The sequence below is a fragment of the Labrus mixtus genome, chromosome 18, assembly GCF_963584025.1.
Source record: "Labrus mixtus chromosome 18, fLabMix1.1, whole genome shotgun sequence".
Classification (NCBI taxonomy): domain Eukaryota; kingdom Metazoa; phylum Chordata; class Actinopteri; order Labriformes; family Labridae; genus Labrus; species Labrus mixtus.
Genome location: NC_083629.1, coordinates 15,057,391 through 15,080,025, shown reverse-complemented (window position 1 = coordinate 15,080,025; position 22,635 = coordinate 15,057,391). Strand labels below are relative to the sequence as shown.

Below are 22,635 nucleotides of genomic sequence, written 5' to 3'. Positions count from 1 at the left end.
TCTAAACTGGGGGAGGGGAGGCTGTTTTCGCATACTTTAGCTCATTTACTAAAGAACCTTTAAATATGAGTGCAAATCATCAATAACAATAAAGGCGACAGTCTTATTACTTGCATGTGAAATACAACTTTACTTACACAAAAATGTACTTATCATTTGTTTTACATAAGTTACTTTGACTGATCAAAATATATTACCAGAATCTACATTGTTTCTTATTGGTTTAGCAGTCGTCTAAGTATTTCATAGAAATGTCATTTTCAGTTTTTACTTAATTCAAATCTTGGGGGACTATTTAAACATTTAGGGATAAAGACCTTTATGACATTTGACCTTTATTAGACCTTTTTGACATCTTAGATTTCCCTTTGTGTTTTGCATTCACAGTTAGTTAGTTATATGTTTGCTCCATTTCCTTCAATCTCAAACTCCAACTTCTTCTACAGAGGTCACCTTTTTGTTGCCCACCCCCTCATTCCCCCCCCCACTTCTTATGTATTTGCCATTATGTCACGTTACTCCCAGAATGTTGCAGACAGTAGGCCATGTTCTAGCTATCATGTTGCATTTATCCTGATTTGATCCATCACTATTCTGTAACATTGTTTGCGGGTGTCCTTCTGTGCAGGTTAACTTTGTGGCATGTCAGCTGTTCGCCCTGCTGATGGCTGTGTGGTTTCGGATCTACCTCCACCCCAGTAAGACCAGTCCTTTCATCAGACATGTGGTGGCCACTCTGCTGGGCTTATACTTGGCTCTCTTCTGCTTTGGTTGGTGAGTCACTGCTGTGTTTAACCCCGCAGCTCTTTTCTCGTCATTGCTGTCACTTCATTCTGTCCTCCTTCCTTGAAGCCTCAGAATATCCGTCTACAGTAATATTCAGGGAGATCCTTTCCCTGAAGACTGTGGCTGTGTTCCAGTTTCACACTACTGTATACACTGGGCTTTTTCTGTCATTTCCATATTTGACTACTCATTAACAACAAGTAAGCGACTACTCGCAAATTATATATTTTTTACCTTAAAAAGTACATTGGACAGACTTCCTGGACCTTGGTTACTTACTAAAAAACACTTAAAGGGATACTTCACCCGTTGAAACATGAATCTGTATTGACATTGGGTCATATATGTAGTAGAAATGTGAAATACATTTTGAAGTTGGTGCCTTCTTGGCCGAGAAAAGGCATAAAGTGTCTTTTTGGCTCATGTGGATGAAAGACACCAAATCCCAGAATGCATAGCACCGGAGGCCACTCCCACTAAGGTCCTCTATTTACAGACTACACATTCGGCCGTTTCCTCAACTGATTCCGAGATTTCTTCCTGAAGGAATTGGCATCTTGGAAATTCCTGGCAGAAAAACAGTACTTGTACTCCAGCTTGACAAACTCCATCTGCCTGCGGACGCCTTCTCCTTCCGTTAAAACATATTCGGAACTCATCTCCAGTCACCGTTTTCATCATTTGCCGGCTAATCTTCTCCGCTATATCATCGCAACAACGTGTGGTTAAAGCAGTGAAATAGTATTTATGATATGCAAGTTTTAGCGCCACATATTTTGCACTGCACGTTATCATCCTCTCCTTTTTTCCAAAGTACTTCCAGACATCACTTTTCCAGCTGACATGGTGCATATAATGCTGACTGAATTGAACTATTTTAACAGACTGTCCTCTGTTTAGTATATGCCCCTCTCTTTTTGAGTCATATGTCCCTTGAGAGTTACCGTAGGCTGCCATAAAGCTGTTGATGCTGTAATCCAGCTCGCTGTGCTCTTGAGTGTGTGTTGAATAAAGCTGAAGCCGTGGCTCGTTTAAAAGGTTTAAAAGGATGTTGTCGATCCAATGCTCCAGTTATTGGTTTATACAATGTTATGTAACGTCATTTAATAAAACAAAATACTCTGTGATGTATGCTTTAGTCGGTGATGAACCACATTTCCAAATAGACCTCAGACTCACTTAACTGATAAGCTTCAAGAACATTTACACCAAATCATTTTTGGTTTAATAAATATTTCAAAATGCTTATTGAGCACTAGGGCCAATATTCACCAAGCTGCAACATTTTCATTAAAAGGATTCAAAGCTTTCCTCCAGTGAAACGTTAAGTGACTTAAGGCTGAAGATCTTGAGGTTTGAAGTAGGGCCGGGTAAATTATCAATTTTGTTTTTGGCTACAGGCGACCATGACAACAAGATAATTGAGATGTTGTGCTCGTTGTGTCCTTAGGTTATGCCATGTGTGGTAAATGTTGTTTGTGGTTAGTGTTTGTTGTTATATTGTGGTTGCAAGAGTACATCACCACTACCGTAGAAACAGATTATATATTTGTATCAGTGATTTATTGTTATAAATTATTATTTTGATATATTTCTATTTTCTGTGTTTTCAATGTTCAGAGTGTTTATGTTTGATAAATGCACGTGATACAGATGTTTTAATGTCAATGAAAAATCCTTTTTAATAATCGTGGTCTCAATATCAATCAAAATAATCAGGATTATGATTGTTGCCATAATCTATTACTGATAAAGACCAAATGGCTTTATGACTCATACACTCTTGTTGTACATTAAGTTGAATAAAATACTTACAGCACTGCGTTCAGTGATGCAGCAATGATGTTTTTTTTTTTTTTTAATGAATGAACCTACAGTTCATCTCTGTCATCAGCTGTTTCAGTTCTAGTTTAAAGTGCAATGTTATTAGCCGGTTGTTTATTTTGAGATTTACTGAGAAGTTTGATTTGAATGTGTTTCTTTAAATGCTTTTCTTTCACTTCAATTAGTTTGCTTTCTTTCTCTGCGTTCCGTCATCATCTTACACGTTGTCCTTGTTTGCCATCACCCGCCTTCTCCCCTCCTCTCACACCACCTTACCCCTCTCCCCCCCTCCCCCTCCCCCTCCTCATCCCTTCATCCTTGCCAAAGCAAATGGGTCGATCGGGTAGTAACTGATATCCAATTAGAAAGCTATTGCCCTTTTATAGACAACCCACTGTACCTCTGGCAGAGTGCCTTTCAAAGTGCTGTGTTTGTGTTTGTGTGTGTGTGTGTGTGTGTGTGTGTCTGTATGTTTGTGCATTAGACATAGGACCTAGGAAGCATTAGAAAGACATTCAGCTAGTGGGGAAATGCTAACCAGGTGAAATGTTACCTGGTGATCAAGTTGTAGGGGGATTCATTGGATTACCTCGCAGTCAGACGGTTCTCGTACATGATGCAGCCGGCGGTGAGCTGCAGGATCAGGTTGTTTGTTGTGTCTGAGAGAGATGATGTTGCATAATTTATGCCCTGAATCAAAAGGACGATCAGCTAGAACATGACATTACACCACCAGAGATGTTGTCTACAACATTTAATCAATAGAGGAAGTAAATATAGATGTCAACAAATACTCATATTCCAAGCCAGAAACTCAATAATACCAGTCTGAACTGTAGTCATTCTCACAAAAGCCCATGTCCAAGGTGAAAGGTTAATTCCAAAGTAATTTGTTATTATTCTAAGAAGATGTTTCCATAATCTCTTTTTATTAGTTGCAATGATTTATAAAGCTCACCCTGCAGGAGAATACGTTTCAGTTATTGGTACTTAAAATCTCAAAAGATGTGGATTGTAAAAAGCTACTTTCGTTCTGACTTTTCAGATCTCATCAAAATAATTTGAGGATTTAAGACAATATTTAATATACAATTCTGATTTGTGAAAATGAAATCATCGATGTGGCTGTTTGTAATTTAAACTATGAATACGGTGATTGCAGATGTCAGATCTTACATTTTTAGATATCTGAATTTTTTTAGTAACCAGTGAAACTTAAAATTATACATGTTTCATTTAAATTTCACTTATCTGTTATTCTTCTGAGACAAATCAGAATGAAATTATGGCTATCAACAAAGGACTTTCCACTTGTCACAATGTGTTTGCTTAAATAACATATAGAAATGAATAAGGCTGATTGAGTGATATTTCTCAAATGTTAAATATATCTCAAATTGAATTGTTGGAAATGAAACACAACGTGTGGATATTTAATTGTAGCTATCTTTGATCACTTTTGTTTATACTGTAACAGATGTGACTTATATCTTTAAATGGAAGACATCTGTAAACCACTGTTGATAAGTGTTAATGTTATTTTTGCATGAAGAAAAAGGTTGTAATATTTCACCTTTTTGTAAAACAGAAATTTAAATATAAACATCCTGGATTCATCAATATAAGATTACAAATTGTCATTCCCACTCCTGAAACATGTATCCCTCCATTTATGTTTACTCCTTACTAATAAACTGTTACAAGGTTTTTTTTCATATTTAAAATCAGAACATTTTAACAGATCACATCTGGCAGTACAAAAATATCATTTGGTTAAAACAATGAAGGAAGTGAAAGTTAGGAATGAACAGACTCTACTGAAGTCACTGAGCTGTGAATGGGTGCAGATTTATTGGGCAACAAAACATGAAAACAAGATGCTCTACTGTAATGTCACTCAGTTTGACCGAGACATCCTATTTGTCCAAATGAGCCGAACAATCACTGAATTGAGTTTATGTCTGTAAACGCCTGCAAAACAGTGTTATACACCACAGTGATTAAAAGAGCTTAAACTGCTTTAAATATCTCTGAAAGACCTTTTACAAGTGTTTAGTATTTATTGTTCTTGGCTTAGTCTTGCATGATAAATATTTAATGTAACACGATAATCACAGGAAAGTGTTTTTAGTAGTTTATGTTTCAGATTCCATTAAACCAAACTCAAAGGAGACTGTGTTATTGAAGTTTTGTAGACATTTAGTGTCTGTGGTTATCAAATGCATCACAAGCTATAAACAATGTTTGCCTATTCTTTTTTTCCTTTACTGCATTCTTAACCCATTTATTCGCTGACCAGCTCATTTAATGCACCCCGCTTGTAGTGCATTGTTCCCCTGCCAACCCCCGCTGCCCTTGCCATCTCTGTTGACTCACTGCTAACACATTGTGACGTCTCCCCTCACCTGGAGGGCCCGATGACGTCGCTAGTCTAACACACTGTGCCCTTCAAAGACCCATCTGGTAGCTGCAGCTGATTTTGCTTAAACATGCTTGTGCTTGTTTGAGTCTGTGTGCCCTTTTTTTTTTTTTTTTTTTGCTACATGGGAGAATTTTGCTGTGAGAGCGCGGTATGAGGAATCTTGCATCTGGATTGTTTGGAATCAGATAAGAACATAGTGTAATGGTGACTGTTTCTGTTTGACCTTGTGACTGGAGGTGACTCATTAGTGGTTCAAAGGTTCGGTTTCATATAGCCGATGGCGTGACCTTGGTTTCGAAATGCTGCTATTTCCTCTTCTTATGACTGTGTGAGACGTCAGAGCAGGATGTGGACAGTAATACAGAGGGTAAATAAAGCTTGAATACAGATGAGTAAGGAAGGCGCATGGGGGAGTGTGTTTGTTTTCCATTAAATGACAAACTTATCATCAACGTGTGGCATCTGTCTCTCTGCAGGTATTCCCTCCACTTCCTGGTGCAGAGCGGTCTGTCCTACAGCGTCATGGTCTTCGCTGGCTTGGAGAACATGCACAAGTAAGTTCAAGTGGAGCATAAATGTGTTTACTGATACTGAAGCCAATGTACAATGTGTTTACTGATACTGAAGCCATGGTTTCTGGAAGCATCAAAAATCCACAGAACTGCAAGAAGCCTCATCATTCCCCCCTTTTGATAAGCCTGAAAGGGCGAGTGCACACATTATGAAGACATTTTGTTGAAGTCGGTTAACCTAGGTCTTCTCAGAAAATTCACATTAGACGTAAGACGCAGTGAAAATGCTCCACAATTAAAGTTGGATCAATCTTTCCGTTTGCGTTTTCGTTCTTTTGTCTGTGTTTTTAGAAGCATACAAACCAGGGTCACGATGATGAATGTGCCCCGAGGCTTCCATCTGTGACCATGGCTCATCATCAAGACACACATGCACGAAAGCACACACACACACACACACACACACACACACACACACACACACACACACACACACACACAAAAAACTGCATTGTCTCTGATGATATTTTTTTACCAGATTTCAAGGTTATGAGAGCAGGTGTAAACAGTAGATGTTTCCTTCCCGGGGGATGTTGCTTAAAATAGATCCTAACAAAACATTCATCACAAATGCACTTCTCCTCTTCAGAAGAAGGGTTTAAAATCCAGATGACAGAAAGGCAGTGGCCTTAAATGCAATGTCATGTTTATCTAGCCTAGAAAATGACATTTAAACATGGAGCAAAAAAAAAACAAAAAAAAAAAAAAAACATAAGAAGTCATTTCAGGTTTATTCCTGGAAGTTTAACCCTCTACAAACAGCATTAGTGTGCTTTTAGCCTCGCTAGATAAGCACCGTCTGCTCACTCTTCGCTGCCGCGCTTCTGAAACTGAAATGACTGTGTCACTCCTAGCATGCAGAGATAAAGTTCAGACCCATCCCTCCTGGATATAGGTGTGTAGCTCAGGGGCAGAGCGGAGGGAAAGCACAGGGGCAGGGTGCCCTGACATGTTCATGTTTGCAGAGGGCGTTGAACCCACTGCCTCAGGTTTTGTCGAACAAATGATAATCACAGACAACAACCGGTTGAGAGAGTGCTTTGGCTCCTGGCCAGTGTGTAACCCATTCTATATGCTCTTTGAAGCTGGAGTTGGTTGCTTAGGTAGCCTAGCCTTTTGAATACGTCAAGACATTGTATACTTCTGTATATAAATGTGTCAATCCGACTTATTGTGGTTCCCTTTGTCTACACAGTCTCCTGCTTTATATAAAGTCACTACCTGTTGATATAAAAATGTGCATGTCTTAATTTGACATACTGCTGTATTAAGTGCCTAACTTCTCCTTCTTCTTCTGCATCTTCTTCTTCTGCATCTTCTTCTTGTTTGTCTACATTAAGGGGCGGATTTAGTTTCCTCTTGCTTTCTGTTTTTCTCTTGTTCTTTGTCATCAGCGAGTAAGCTGACCCCTCCTCATTATGTTTTAACCCGATTACTTAACACCCCGTAACCTTTACTTATACTAGTATTATGTATTACTAGTATAATGATGAAAATAGAACCTCAAATAACACTTACTCTGTGGGGACTTTCTTGCAGCAGTGACAAAAGTTTTAATTTTTTCTGAAACAATACTCGAGTATAAGAACACAGGAGCAGTGCACTGTGGGAGAACAACAAACAGAAAAACAAATCCGTTTGCTCACTATACACGACCTTTGGGAGGGGGGGGGGTGTACAGTGAGTGCAGTTTGACGGCTTTATTGAGTTGTTAAAATCTCTTTTTCTCTGGACTGTGGGAATGCAGCTTAGTATGGCACTAGATGCACTGTTGTTCATTGTGAGGCGTCACATTTCAGACTATTCACTCTCGTGCAGCTCTGGACCTCTCACTTTCCCTCTCGCGTTACCTCGTTGAAAGTTCAGGTGTGGGGGCCTGCCAAGGTGAACCGTCTTTGATTGCACGAGAAATCAGAATGGACAGGGTGTTGAGCTTGAGCTGAACAATGTGTTCTCAAGTTGTTCTTTAGTCTCCAGGTTCTTCAAGGACATACTTGCCTTTTTTTTTATTTTTAGCAGTTAGAGCAACTGTTTCTTATCGTGTTTACATATGCTATTTCTCACCTGAAGCAATGAGGGTCTGCTAAGTGGACAAGTTTGAAACTGCTGACTGATGAGACTTCTCCTTCTAGATGTTTACCCAGCAGCCAAAGAACACAAAGTCAGGGGCAGACACTTTTTTTTTTTTTTTTAGCACAAGGGCATTAAAAATGAGCACTTCCATGTTAGACTAGCTTCTCATTTAATAATATACCAACATATATCTTCAAATACATAAAATTGAGATATTTTACTTTATCTGTAAAGCATGCAATGCAATTAGAAATCATATTCGTTTGGGTGCGATAGCGTCACTGTGAGTGTGCATATTTCCTCACAGTTGCATGCTGAACAGATGGAAATTTCCTCTGCATCTGTGTATGCATCTGAGCAAGCATGAAGTCTGCCTCTAGGTGTTTACTATGTGTACACAACCTTTTGAGAGAGGTCCTGGAGCTTTGGGATTTATTTATAGCCAGTTTTATTTTATTTTATTTTTTTCATTTTCATCACACTGTGTCCAGTGTTTATATGCGTACCTGCAGCTCCTGTGTGGCTCCTTGTTTACACCTCAACCTGTCTACTTCTGTCCCTCAGTGGGAGACCGGCCTGCTTTTAGTCCTGGGCTCCGTCTGATGCTGCGAGTGGAAATATAACAACCCCCTCTGAGCTGCGAATCCCACAAACACAAATCAGATGAGGATAAAGACAGGATCCCTGTTGGCCACATTGCAAATATAGCTGCGGCAGCACTTTTAGCTCGTATGCTCACTGATGACTGCAGCTGGTCGCCGCCTGTAGAGAAGGCTGATCCTGGTGGAATGGGGATGCTGCTGAGGATTGTAAATGGAAAAAGAGTCAACAGAAAACTTTAAGCTGAAACGTTTGTTTGCTTACCTTTTTGAATATATTTATTCTGTGTGCTCAAGCTAAGGAGACATCTGCCAGACGAGTTTGGTTTAATGCAAAGCAAATTTTCAAAGCTGTGTGAATTTTTTCTTTGCTGTATTGTTATGCAACTGGAAATCACTTGTTTCAGTAAAATGCCGCGTTACGGTGACCCCGGCTCGCCACTGTTATGCCTCCGTTACTACTTTCAACGGCGGCACAAGCGCGGGGCGACTTTGTCCAACCGTCATGCCTCTGTGACATTCACATTGAAGACATTACAGGGGAGTAGTAGTTGCAAGTAGTAACTGTAAGCAGCAAGTAGTAGTTGAAAAATTGCAAATTTGAGGGATGAATATGAAATCAACACTTTGGAAAATTTCAAGGGCAGCCGGTCCTGAAATATTCTAGAGACTTTCTGAAGTGCATACATGACAACAGCTTTAATTTCAGTCCCATTATGGGACTAGCTAACAGTGATTGAACATTTAAAAACTGGCATGTTTAAGGTCTTTTTTTCTGTTTAATTAAATCACATAAATGCAACAGATATTTGGGACTACCAGGTAAAGAAAAATTGGTAGGAAAGGGGTCTAAAGATGCCTCTTGGGTTCTTGAGGATACAGACAATATACATCTTTTTTTGCCATCAAGGTCACTAAGGTCATGGTTCATGTTCAGTGATGGACAAAGCCTATTCAGCTGCTCCTTAAAACTTTCATATCTCAAATCTAAAAACATTCGAGACAGTGATAGTGGACAATGTGAGATAAATACCAGGGCAAATAGCTTTTTTTTTTTAGCTTGTCATGCCTGCCCCGCTCTTCCCACATATCCTGTCTGTCTCTCTCTCTCTCTGTCAAATATTAAGCTGCACATTTTGATGAGCCCTGTTGCTTTAGGGCTGTTCTGGGAATATGGGGGCCTTTTGTAAAGCGCTGTGTAGCCTCCCAAGAAAAAATATTGTGTGCTCTGCAAAACATGACAAGTGTGGGTTGGATACAAACGCACAACTCACTAAGCACATAACAGAATTGTATTATAATTACCTCCTCTTCACACAGTGCCTACTCTGCCTCTGCTGGGTGTAATGTGATTAAAAAAAGGAGGATGTGAGTTTTTAGAGTAAAAGATCTTTTTACGGGGTTGGAAATAAATCCCATGGCTTCAGCGTGAGAGCTTTTTATTCTGCGTTACAAATGCTCGGCAGTAGCGATCAGAGGACCGTCTTGGCTGAGTCCTGGACTGCACGCACACATACAGTAAGCTCTCTGAATCAAGAGGCCCTGTTGTGTCTCATCAGTAGTGCAGCCTCGCTCTGGCCTGTGTGTTGTATTCCTTCTCAGAGCAGCACAATCCTCTTGTTGTTGTTGGCAGCAGCAGCGGCATACTAGCAGAAAGCTAGCTCTGACCTGGGCTGACTCTGCGACAGCTTTGTACAGCAGGCCTAAGTGATGCTTTTTGTCTTTGGTCTTCTGTTGAAAGGTTGCCTTGTCTTCTGTCTCTGACCACTGACACTGACTTGCTGCTGGAGTCTCCTCGGCTCTTTTGTCCAAGTTTTAACCCCCTCTAATTTTTCCTGCTGCAGCGGTTTCTGTCTTTTGTACTGTACATCCACAAAGCCTTTGTTCTGCCACAGATAGGAGAACTATGAGATGGACTCAGATTTATTCTTCATGGCCTGGACTCCGAGGATAAATATTCACAGTTTCTGCATAAATCCATATCCGTGTGTTGATTAAATCACAACAGATGTTACAGCAAACATTATGCTAAAAGATCTCGTTGTTGTATGTAGCCTTTCATATCCGCGTTTTTACATACGTTCACATATATCCATGCAAACTACTATAATTTCTCTTCCTTTCTCCTTTCAGGTACTGCTTCATCGTGACACTTGGCTACCTGATTTCGTGTCAGATCACACGAGTCTATGTGTTTGACTATGGCATGTACTCTGCAGATTTCACAGGGTAAGCTACTCATAAACCAAAGAGCTCTTTATTCTTATTTTTTGGACATCCACTGGTATTAATTTTGACAGCTTATTTGTGGGGAAAAAAGGCTTTTAAAAGAGAAGCAACTAGTAAGAATCAGAGGTATATTTGAAATGTCTCAACCAGTCTGAGCTAAACCGACAGAAGAGTGCTCACAGCACTGTGTCTGCAAGAGGATGTCGATAGCGCCTGTAGTTCCTCCTGGTTGGTTCCCACTCCACCAGACTGTCTGACAATTTAAGCAGACAGCCTGCACTCCCAGCAGGGTGAGTGGGGGTGGCTTGTTGCTTAGCAACCCAATGCAAACCCATACTGCCTCTGAGAGGGCAAATATTTCCCTACTTCAACCACCTCATTTGCTGTCTCCTCTGTTCTCCTTGAAAATGTGAAATCGATGTAAAGCAGGCCCCTTGTAGCCAAATGTGCTCGGTTGCAATAGACCAGAAATACCTTCATTTTCTTAATACTTTTTTTTTATTAAAAGACAAAATCTCTGGAAGATTGCTTGATTCTGTAGCTTAACCCTACACCACCAGCAGATTGCATGTAGTAAACTATTTTGGAAAATTGACTGTCTGATGTAGACATCAATGAAATGTTGTTTATTAGATGGTTGTTAAATCAAAAGATAGCAGTTTTAGTGTTCTTCAGTAGAGAATGTTCAGAGGGCTCTGTGAGTAGCATGTGACCAGAATTGGCCTGGACAAAATAGAGAACAGAAATAATAGGTACAGGAAGTGAGAAAAAATGTCTGCAGTTATTCCCCAGGAAATATCCCATTGTGAAAATAATACGACAGCTTGATACTGTTTCTATCACAGCTCCATGAAACGGCCACTAGTTGAATAATGAAGCCAAAACATTTCTTCCATTTTGGCTAGTAGTCTTAAAATGATAACATCTACTCAACTTAAAGAACTGAGCTTTCAAAAAGGAGGTAATGTTGTGAGAAAAACAAAGAAAATGATGAGCTGGTGGTACCGTGCTGCCTGTTTTTTTTTTTTGTTTTTTTTTCAACTTCACAATATGAATTGACATTTCTATTTCTGCCTGATTGCTCTGTTTCAGGCCCATGATGGTTATAACACAGAAGATTACAAGCTTGGCATTTGAAATACACGACGGTAAGAAGAGGACCAATTGTCTCTCAAGCATTTGTGTTTTCAGTGTCTGTGTGTGTGTGTGTGTGTGTGTGTGTGTGTGTGTGTGTGTGTGTGTGTGTGTGTGTGTGTGTGTGTGTGTGTGTGTGTGTGTGTGTGTGTGTGTGTGTGTGTGTGTGTGTGTGTGTGTGTGTGTGTGTGTGTGTGTGTGTGTGTGTGTGTGTGTGTGTGTGTGTGTGTGTGTGTGTGTGTGTGTGTGTGTGTGTGTGTGTGTGTGTGTGTGTGTGTGTGTGTGTGTGTGTGTGTGTGTGTGTGTGTGTGTGTGTGTGTGTGTGTGTGTGTGTGTGTGTGTGTGTGTGTGTGTGTTAGTGTGTGTGTTAGTGAGTGTGTGTGTTAGTGTTAGTGTGTGTGTTAGTGTGTGTGTGTGTGTCCATCCTCTCTGAGAGAAAAGAGGTGGCAGATGTGACAGAAGTGGAAATGGTTCAGTTCTCTTTGGAGTTTAAAAACAGATCACATGGCAGCTTTTCCGAGGCCCAGTAGTCAGTTCTGCCAATGGACTAGTGAACCAGAAAGAGAGCCTGCACACGGTTATGTAATGGAGCGCTCTCTCTCTCTCTCTCTCTCTCTCTCTCTCTCTCTCTCTCTCTCTCTCTCTCTCTCTCTCTCTCAGTAACAGTTTAATGGCTGACTTAAAACACAACTGAACACTGTCAAACATTACATAGTAAAGTTAAATCTTTAAACGGAGGATGTTCTGCCATCACTGAAAACAAACCAAACGTTAACAAGCCAACAAAAAAAAAAGTGAAGATGGAGACCTGACACAAAATAAACAAGAGTGATGGCGAATCAGAGAAGCTTACAGATTGAGACGATTATGATGTTTTATCTTTCTCCGTCTTGGGAGTCTTAAGTCACTATGGGATTTTCTAAACTGAACACAATCGGTGACGTAGTCGCGGCTCGTGTGCTGGAGTGTGTGCATGCAAAAGTGAAGAGCTTTAAATTCTGTTCATGTCACTGATTCTCTTCCCAACTGTTAGTCTAATGAGAAACTAAGACCGTAATCCCCCAACCCAAGAGAACCGTCACACCCTGACAACTACCTGCTGTTTTTGCACACACAGACACATACAGACACACACTGCGGAGTATTTAGCGAACTCTTTGTACAGTTAAATACTTCAAAGGGACTTCTGGTATTATCCAGCTTTAAGTGTTGTTACAGGCTCAGTGAGTGTTTTTATTCTCTGTCTGTAGCCCTTTTCAGATCTTGCAACGGCGCTGTAACGAAGCTTCTCTGTCGTTACGTCTTTGAACACTCTTGTATTAATTCTGCAACAGATTCATATTGGTGTCCCAGTCTGTGAATTCCCAGTGCGAGACACAGTGGGAGTCCCACACACACACACACTCAGACATGCTCATACCCACAGTGCTGTTCTCCCCCGCTGGCCCTGCAGATACCGTCCAGCCTGTAGGCTTTCTAACTAAACTCGTGTCATATGGAGTGTCTTAAATGAGCAGATGTGTTTCATGTGTTGTAATGCACTACAATTACTTTTATTTATCTTGAGCTGAGGTCTCCGTGCAACAAAGAAAAACAGATAAGGGCCGACCTTTAGTGACCTTCTTTATAATGATGGTTAACTCTATCAGGCCGTCTGGCCCGGGTGTCATTTGTGTCCTTAGAATTTTTTTCCAGTAAGGGAAGTGGTCCAAAGTCGCCTCCTGCTAACTCAGCTGAAAAACGTGCGGCTTTCATAACTTCCTTTCCAGTTGTTCATGTGTGTGGATTACATGACCTTTTTAATGGATGTGACACGTGTCTGTTTGGGTTCATCTGTAGGTTTGACCAAGCGAGATGTGCAGCTGACTCCCAGCCAGAATTACCTCGCTATCAGGTATGTGACCCAGGTATGTTTTTTACTGCTTCAGAAGATGGGTGCAATTAATCAGGTCGAATGAAAAGCCGGAAATGGTCTGAAAGAAGTGATTGTCTATCATTCTAACAAAGGCGTCGTTGCTATCTGCAGAGGAAATCACCACACCGCCCAATTGTTCAGCTCTCTCTTTTGGCGTTGTCAAGCAGTTTTTAGGCACTCGGTATCCAGGATACCACTCATTCACCCTGCTGCAGTGTGACCTGTATTACAGGAATGCCCTTCTGCCATTTATCCTGCAATGCAATTGCAGATTTCATTCCCTGACAGTTACTATTGGTGATGATGGTGCAGATTAGGTGCAGGGACTTTCCCTGTGGAGATAAATTGCTACTATGATTTAATATGGATTTAATATGTGAATAGCTGATGGAAGACAAAGCAGAATGAAAGGCATCTTTACAAAATTGTAACTACAAGACAATTTGAATTATTATTTTTTTTTTTGTATGAGGTATTTATTGAGTTAGTGATTTGGTGTTCAATTGTTAACTTTATCTTTGTATAATTTTTGTATTTGTTTCATTTTGTGTCAGTGTGATGGCATTAGGAAATGTTTTCTTTAAATGTGTCTGAATAACCCATAAAGGATGGGCCATTTGAGGCCAGACATGAAAAATTAAAAGAACCATTCGTTCATTCATAAAGTTTGAAGTATACCAGAAGTCAGGAAGCCATCCATCCCATATGGTATTCTGTCTCATATCCTATTGTGCTGTCTTCTAAAAAAAAAGATTGGTTACTACTGCGCTACATAAAAACACCCTCTAATTTCCAATTTTGTCCTTTCATTTCTGCTTGTGTCACTTCTCTGTGACCCTGCAAGGCGGATGCCAAGCCTGCTGGAGTACCTGAGCTACAACTGTAACTTCATGGGCATCCTGGCAGGCCCCACCTGCTCATACAACGACTACATGGCCTTCATCGAAGGCACGGGCTACCAGCCACGCCACCAGGAGAATGCCAACGGCAAAGAGAACGGGAAGTACAAGCAGAGTGAACCCTCTCCCAAGGTAGAGCACAGCTTTCATTACTCAATAAAAGTGCACGTGTAATATCAAGTCTGCGGGTTTTATGGTGGAATAGATCTGCATTATGAGCTACAGTGGACAGGAAAAAAATGAAAATGCTTTAAGCTGTCATAAGAAGTGACTAAATAAACGGTTATTATATCACAAAGGGAATCAATGGAATTCTCCTGTGAATACATATTTGGGTTTGAAATGTAGAGCTGTTTGTGAACACTGGATAGCCTAGTGGTGACTTGTACAGAGGCTATAGTCCTTTGATCGCAGGGGCAGTGGGTTCAAATACGACCTCGACCCTTTGCTGCATGTCATCCCCCACTCTCTCCTCCCAACGATTCCTGCCGCTCTTCAGCTCTCCTGTCCAATAAAGGCCCAAAATATCTTTAAAAAAATAGGTTATAGACCTGTTTAAAAGAGATGCAGGGTACCTACAATGCGTTTCATTACCTTTAGAGAAGCAATGACTGACACATTATGGACCATTTAATGACTCAAATGTCTTCACTTCAAGGTTACTTGTGTGTTTTTTTTTACTGTAATATGGATTAATCATTTGAAGTATGTTTTGATCAGAGGAGAAAATAATATATTGAGTCAACCTCAAGTTAACCTCAAGGCATATTAAACAGTTAAGTGCTAGTTTTAGTTCTTGATGATATATCATATAACTGGACTATTTCTTTGTATCACATTGTTTTTTTTTTCTCTCTCCCTCCACCAGAATGACGTCATCTCCAAGCTGTGCACATGTGCCATCTCTCTGGGCATCTATCTGTCGCTGTGCCAGCTGCTCCCCGTGGAGCACGCCATCGATGACGAGTTTGTCAGCACCACGCCGTTCTACCTACAGGTTATCTACCTTTACCTGGCCATGCTTGCTCTGAGGCCCAAGTACTACTTTGTCTGGACTCTTGGTGGGTTAGACTTCCAATTTCTTATTTCTTTCAAATGCTGGCAAATCAAAAACAACAGACGCTTGAAAAACACCAGTTTCAGAATGAATGTGTGTAGAGTGCAGAAAACAGTTCAAGCTAATCTCTGGTAGGAGACTATTTTTCTGTTCAGAAACACAGTTTTTGGTCAAATGTGAAGAAAAGATATCAAAAGTCTGACATTGCGTTACCCTTGAAAGTTACAAGAAATTGCTTCTGTGTGTCTATGTTCCCCTCCTTATGATAAGGAACTTAAACTGGAAACCCTCCTTTTCTTCCTAGAGGAGTCTTGAGACTTGGAGGACTAAAACAATTGTGTATTTTTTTTTGTGCATGTGTTATTACTTTGTTAGAATCCAGTGTCTTCTAATCTGAGAGGTTTACACTCAGTGAGCTGTTCTGCGTTTGAATTATTTGATTAAAAAAAAAAACCAACAACTTTCCAATATGTTGACAAAAAGCCCTCACTCTTGTTTATTAACATTTTTTTTCTGATGTAATAGTGCCATCTAGTGCTCATTTGGAAACTGCATCTCTGCATTGTTACCGATGACAAATTCATGTGATGCTCTATCTCCATCTGTTTCTGTCATTGCTGCACAAAGTAATGTATTCTAAGACAGTGGAGCTGCTGTCATCTGTTAGTGTTGCTGCTCTTGTATTCAGAAAGATTTGCTCCTTTCTCCTGCAGCTGATGCTATCAATAACGCCGCAGGATTCGGCTTCAATGGTTACAACAAAGATGGCTCCCCACGGTGGGACCTGATATCAAATCTCAGAATTCTGGATATTGAGGTAAGGCTCTTTCTTATGAAGCCTGTTGTATCCAGATAAAGGCCTTTTTTTCATTAAAACATGTGTATATATATGGGTCTTCTTTTTTCTTCTTCTTCAGTTTGCCACCAGTTTCAAGAGTTTCCTTGACAACTGGAATATCCAGACAGCCCTTTGGCTCAAAAGGTAAATGCATTCAGGTTGTAGTGCTGTGTGGGCTGCTGAAATGTTGCATGCAATTGCAAATAAGAAGTTTTGCATTCAGGTTTAAATCACACTTCACAAAAACTACATTTGGTTTCACGATAAAAAAATAAATCGTTTGTGATTGTTCGCAAATGTACAAGCTTTGTCTAAGAGTACACTCAATCACACAGTATTGGTTTTTTTCTCGCCAGGGTTTGCTACGAGCGCTCTGCCATCAACCCCACAGCTGCCACTTTCCTGCTGTCAGCCATGTGGCACGGGGTGTACCCCGGCTACTATCTGACCTTCCTCACTGGCATTGTCATGACGATGGCTGCACGAGCAGTGAGTACTGACACCTTCTCTGTCCATAATGAGTGTTTCTTTTTTCAGCTACGGTCACACAGATACAAATCATAATCCTTGAGTGATGTATCACTGTATGCAGCGTTTCAGTCATCATAATGAGACGGAATAGAAATGTTGTCTGGAAATCAGATTGATTTGTTTCAAGTGTCTAAGAGCTCTTTACATGTTTCACTGCTACTTAGCAAACCCACAATTCCACAACAAAAGTCCTTTTTGGAGAGTGAGGGGATAATGATACCATTTAAACATCACGTTAAAATGTTAGGCCAGCACCACTAATCTCTGTAAACCTCTTCACTTTAGTCTTGTGCGATAAGAATATTTCTGTAGAGACAGTGGAATAGAAAGGCTGAAGTAACTGAAATGATGCCAGGGCAGCAGTGTAGGGACTTTTCTTTCTCTTCTTTATCTAAAGAAGGATGAGGAGAGCGCTGACCCACTTATCACTGCAGTCCACTGCCACACGGACATGTTCAGAGATAGATTTCTCGTAAGAGTTATTATATGGAAAAAGACAAAAATGAGCAGAGCAGAGAGTGTTAATGCCTGCTGCCATGAGAGATTTAAAGAACTGGGTCGTTTGGTTGAGTTCAAGTCTGGTTCACCGTACAGCACAAAGATTCATTTACTTGAAAGCTACTCATGTGATGTCTCCTCTTCTCTTTTTTTTTTTTTTAGATAAGGCACAACATCAGACCATACTTCCTGGTATGTGACTCGTACAGAAAGATCTATGATGTCATCACGTGGGCATGGACTCAGATTGCCATCAGCTACACAGTGGCACCATTCGTCCTATTGGCTGTGGGGCCATCACTTAAATTCTACAGGTATGTGTATCAGGCTGAATGTGAGTGTTGATATTTGTTAAACATGCGTTTGAATATTCGAACATTTCTTTTCTGTAAGGTAATCATAAAGGGCTGCATTGTAAAAGTATCGCTGTATTGATTATGTGAATGAATGTACCGGGGCCCAGAGTAGAAATGGACACTTTTTCATTAGCCTAGTTCCCTCCTGTCGGGGCTGTAACTGTTAACGAGACAGCTTAATGAGCGCAGCATGGTGAGGATTGATGAGGTGGAAATAAAACGAGCGGCCTTAACATTGCTCGGACGCTGCCATGAAATAAAGGCCGAACAATGGTCAGTGTCATTCAGATGAGGGCTGCTGGTACATCAGCACGTGGCTGTTTAACAGGGGCATAAAACCGACTCATTGAAGTAGCAGGGATATGGAGAAATACCACAGCTATAATTTGACTTCAAATGTTCACAAACGTCTTTTATTTTTTTATTTCTCTAACACGATTTTTTTTTTTTAAACGGTGTCTAATTCAAATTTTTTGGTCTCTGCAGGTCCTGGTACTACTGCTTACATCTTCTCTGTCTCCTGGTGGTTTTGGTCTTGCCTGTCAAATCGAGACGCCGGCAGGCCAACGAGCAGCAGGACGGCCTGCAGAAGGACAGTGTACAGGACAACCAGATAGAGCACCACAGCACAGACAACAACTGCAACCAGAAAGACAAAGCCACATGAGGACTCAGGACAGCGGCAGCAGCGGCAGAAACACTTGAGACCAACTAGAAACCACTGAGGGCTGGAGTGTTGCTTGTCTGTTTAGCCGACAAAAGAACCAAATATCGGACGCTCTGAAAATCCTAACAGACAGAAAACACAACTCACTGCTCTGTGAAAAACTTCTCGTAGCAAGGACAACAGCAATCTCACTTCTGACATGATAAAGAGACCAGGATTTCAACTAATGAGTGGTAGTGGTTATTTACATTACATTAGTGGAAATGAAGACTTCCAAGCTGCCTTAAACCCTCTATGTACCCGCCTGGTGAAGTGAGAGTTGGATGGCACGCTGCAAGTACCCAAATGCAGTCCCACCATAGTTATGTCAGGTTACAGAAAGTGCAGTATGTGGAGGGTTTTTGTCATTGTCTGGATACAAGCCTCTGTTAGGTGGAAACAGAAAATGTGTTCATGTAATAAAACATAACCTTTATCATCAGCTGCCAATTTCAAACAGGCCTTAGGATTCTCCAAACATTGTTTGATTTCTATGTCTTTAAAAAAAAAAAAAAATCTTTACGGAGTGGAACTCACATTGTACGTGTTTATTTGTAAGTTGATGTTTGTGACAACACTTTTTGAATTCTCAATGCTTTGTATTTTATTTTTACCGGGATGAATGGACTTTGCCTGAAATAGAGTCGAGACTGGAATTCAGATTGTGTCCGTCTCCAGCAGTGGAAAGTCTAAAAGAGGAGCTCAAGTGTTACTTAGAAGAGTTCTGTTTCTTTTTTATATTTTTCATATCTGCTGCTTTTTTTTTTTCCTCACAAACATGACTCATCAGATAAGCATATGTTTCAAAGGGAGCTTATTTAACCTGTTGTGATTTTTACATTTCCTGCTTAAAGATTTCTGCAGTTTGGATCAGGGGTGTCTTTTTGTGTGTGTGTGTGTGTGTGTGTGTGTGTGTGTGTGTGTGTTTTTATATGTTCGTATACTTCACACAATTGTCTTGCCTCTGAAGGAAAAATCTCCAAAAATACCTGTATTTAATAAATTTAAGTTTATAATAGAATTTATGAATTTGGGAAGCCGTGGATTTTTAACATGTACAATTGTGTCATTTAGTTAATCGTCTTAAATTCCACAGATGTCACAGAAATCTAATCAGATAACCACATTTACCAAAAGTTTAGTTATTTCTTAAAAGGTTTTGTCGCCATGAAATTTACAAATCAATTGAATGTAGAAGTTTCCAATTGAATTCACAGTGCATTAAAGCACATCCCGTTATCAGGCTGCAAATTATGTGTGTGCAATTTGAGTGTGTTCGTGGGGAAATTTACAGTAATTTAATGTATGTGACATGATCGTATTATTATTTTTGTACAAAATTCAAAGACATAGACGGACTGTTGTGGCATATTGTCGTTTCTTCATATTGTGTGCACTTATGTTAGAATAGAGATGTTTCAGGTTGCATTTACTGTTGGGTTTAAGAGACTCTGGTTCCTCATGCGGTGTCGGTCCATGACTCACCTTAAGCCTTTCAAATCCTCCATTCTACTCTCTACAACATGCAACAGTTCAAACATTCACCCATGGGAAGCGGTACTGTTCGTGAGACATTTTTAAGAAAATGTGTAACATAGGTGCTGATGAGGCAACCTAAAAGGCACCACAATGTAGTTTAAACAATAACAAAAAAAACACAAATTTTTACGCATTTCTTAAAGTATCCAATAGTCTGGGGATTTCTAGCCCAACTTACCAGAAACACTTAGTGTTGATTTTTTTCGAAACTTGTCAGTAATGTAACATTGATCTAGTGCATTTGTGTCATATAAAAACAAAGCAGCAGAGGTGAGCTTTGAAGTATGGACCTCTTTCATTTTCCTTTTTTCTAACACTTTCATATTCCTGCCATAACTGTGCGTGTGTACCAGTGTTCATGTGATCTGTACATGTCGATGTGGTCTTGGTCTCATGTCAAGTATGTGTGTAGCCTGGGCCCTGTGAAGGCGAGTGTGGACCACTTAAGGGAAAAGGGGATGTCATTCTAAAAACAACAACAAAGCGATTCTTGCAATGCATGGCCACCCAAACCAGCAGATCAATGCAAGCTGCTCCATATGTCCAAAGTGCCAAATCAAGGATGGCGCCTCTTGTTTTTGTGTGTATGTGAGCATGCGTGCCTGCGCGGGTGTTTGTGTGTGTGCATGTGTCCATGTGTGTGTGCGCGCCTGTTTAACATAATGGTTATTTTTGTGTCAGAAGGAACTTTATCGAAAGATTTGTATAACAGTACATTAAAAATTCTGATTTATGTGGCTAAATAAAGAGAAATTATTTTTAAACACTAAAGCTGGTGATTGAAAATGTCTTATTCTTTGTCCAGGAAAATAAATTAATATTAGCAAACATGTTTTAAATCTTTTTTTCCCCCATTGATCATGATTATTGTTGTCATAAAAAAAACACTTGTGTTTTTGCAGTAGGCCTATAATGAACTCATGGCAGACATTAAAAACATTGACTCTTACTAGCAAGAACAGCCCAAGTGAAAGAAATGTGTTCAATAATGTCTTAAATCCAAGTAACAAGGTAGGTCACCCGCAGTGATGTTAATCACAGCTTTGCTTCCCTGCTGTGGCATGCCAAAATGTCTGCTGTGAAATAGACAAGTTAGTGGGTAGCCTGTGATATAACTACAGTACCAGCTGCGGATTTTTACAATGCACATTTTTTTCTAAACTCGTATGTTTTCAAGGAACATAAACATGCATTTCAAAAACATACAATCCTGTTGGTCCTTCAACCTCACCCTCCACCGACTAGACCAGGGATGGGCAAATCTGGTCACAGCGAAAAGTCAAAAATAAAAAATGACATTATCATCAAAAATAAAACCTAATGTTGTAGAAGCATCAGCCTGATCACTGCAACAACAACAAAAAAAGTAGAGCCACATCCGTTTAATTCTCACTGCCTGGGGGCCAAATTGTAGAATACAAAAAACGATTAAAGTCGATTATGTCTCAAATTGAACTCAACATATACCAGTGATCAAATATTATCGTGGACATATTTCTGGTTTTCATGATTGATAATGTTTTCCAATTAATTGATATGTAAAAAATTGACTTGAGGGCCACGTTTAGGGTTGATGGGGGCCGCATGTGGCCCCCGGGCCGCCAGTTGCCCACCCCTGGACTAGACAATTGGGAATAATAAAGAAATAAAAACTTTAAAGCGAAATGTTAATAATAGTAGTGAGTAGGCTTCAAACATTTAAAAAAAAACTCATGAATGAAGACAAACTGAGCAGAAACTTGTGACAAGGGGTCCTTATGCTAGCTAGGCTATTCAAATATGATCCTGGGGAGGGGTCCTGAGTCCTGATCTGCTCTGACACATGTTAAACACATAACCAGCAGAAGCAGCTGTGGTAAGAGGAGGAGGAGGAGGAGGAGGAGGAGGAGGAGGAGGAGCCTTTGGCCTCGGAGCAGGTTAACGCTGCTCTGAATACACTGAAGTTGTAGTAAGATATGACGTGAAAAAGCGAAGTGTTTGACCATATTCACTGGACTATTATCAACACGCAGGCAGCCATAGCACCCCCCCAGCCCCCCCCCCACAGCTTAGGTAAGATGGTTCCTTTGGCATTGCAATACTTTCACATGGCTTTTAGATATACTTTAAAGTGTCAGGACCTGTTGGAGCGCTACCTAGCTTTTCTGAGCTAGCATTAGCTGGTGGTGTTTTGCTGTTGTTTCTTAGCGATAGTGCAAAACAAAGGAAGTCAGTCTGCTTGCTACAAACGACTAGTAATCCGATAATAAAGGACCAAAGAGACCAGCAACGTTTATTATTGCGTTTTTTTTTTGTTTTTTTTTATCTTAGTTGAGAAAGAGATAAGACATGTGATATGAGTGTGTACCTGTGTGTGTGTGTTTTTGCCATCCAGATGTTTACTTTTTTGACAACTTTAGGACACCTAATACCTGTTGTTTTAGATATTTCGACTTATTAGTTCAAGTTGCAGCAGCAAGCCCGGAAACCTGCTTCACATATTCTTAACATGTTTATTAGTGTTTGTGAGAGCAGAAGCTGAGTCTGTTCCTTTAAATGTAAAACACCACAGACTAAATGGAAATGTACCACTTCCTGGTTCCATTTCTAAAGTTTCCCAGACACATAAGTGTAAACCTGTCTCCTAAACAGACTAGTATGTTCCACAGAACTGGAAT

The 22,635-nt window shown here is 40.2% G+C and overlaps 3 protein-coding genes across 4 annotated transcripts in view; 2 read left to right on the top strand and 1 right to left on the bottom strand.

Moving 5' to 3' along the window:
• The window catches only part of mboat2a (membrane bound O-acyltransferase domain containing 2a), a 44,596-nt gene extending 23,847 nt beyond the window's left edge, over window positions 1–20,749 (top strand). The window contains exons 2-13 of one of the 2 annotated variants that reach the window (XM_061062349.1): window positions 629–774; window positions 5,509–5,586; window positions 10,410–10,505; window positions 11,598–11,653; window positions 13,479–13,533; window positions 14,399–14,585; window positions 15,322–15,514; window positions 16,224–16,327; window positions 16,428–16,492; window positions 16,705–16,837; window positions 17,540–17,691; window positions 18,220–20,749. In XM_061062349.1, coding sequence (XP_060918332.1) covers window positions 629–774; window positions 5,509–5,586; window positions 10,410–10,505; window positions 11,598–11,653; window positions 13,479–13,533; window positions 14,399–14,585; window positions 15,322–15,514; window positions 16,224–16,327; window positions 16,428–16,492; window positions 16,705–16,837; window positions 17,540–17,691; window positions 18,220–18,400 — 1,446 coding nt within the window. In that variant the 3' untranslated portion in view covers window positions 18,401–20,749. Of the gene's footprint in view, window positions 1–628; window positions 775–5,221; window positions 5,400–5,508; window positions 5,587–10,409; window positions 10,506–11,597; window positions 11,654–13,478; window positions 13,534–14,398; window positions 14,586–15,321; window positions 15,515–16,223; window positions 16,328–16,427; window positions 16,493–16,704; window positions 16,838–17,539; window positions 17,692–18,219 lie in introns of those variants that run through there. The other variant, XM_061062350.1, reaches the window with a different exon arrangement.
• The window catches only part of asap2a (ArfGAP with SH3 domain, ankyrin repeat and PH domain 2a), a 310,370-nt gene that overhangs the window by 93,345 nt on the left and 194,390 nt on the right, over window positions 1–22,635 (bottom strand). The window lies entirely within an intron of this gene.
• kidins220a (kinase D-interacting substrate 220a) overlaps window positions 21,952–22,635 on the top strand; it is a 41,410-nt gene continuing 40,726 nt past the window's right edge. The window contains exon 1 of the mRNA XM_061063514.1: window positions 21,952–22,030. The gene's annotated coding sequence lies outside the window, so the exon portion shown is untranslated. The remainder of the gene's footprint in view (window positions 22,031–22,635) is intronic.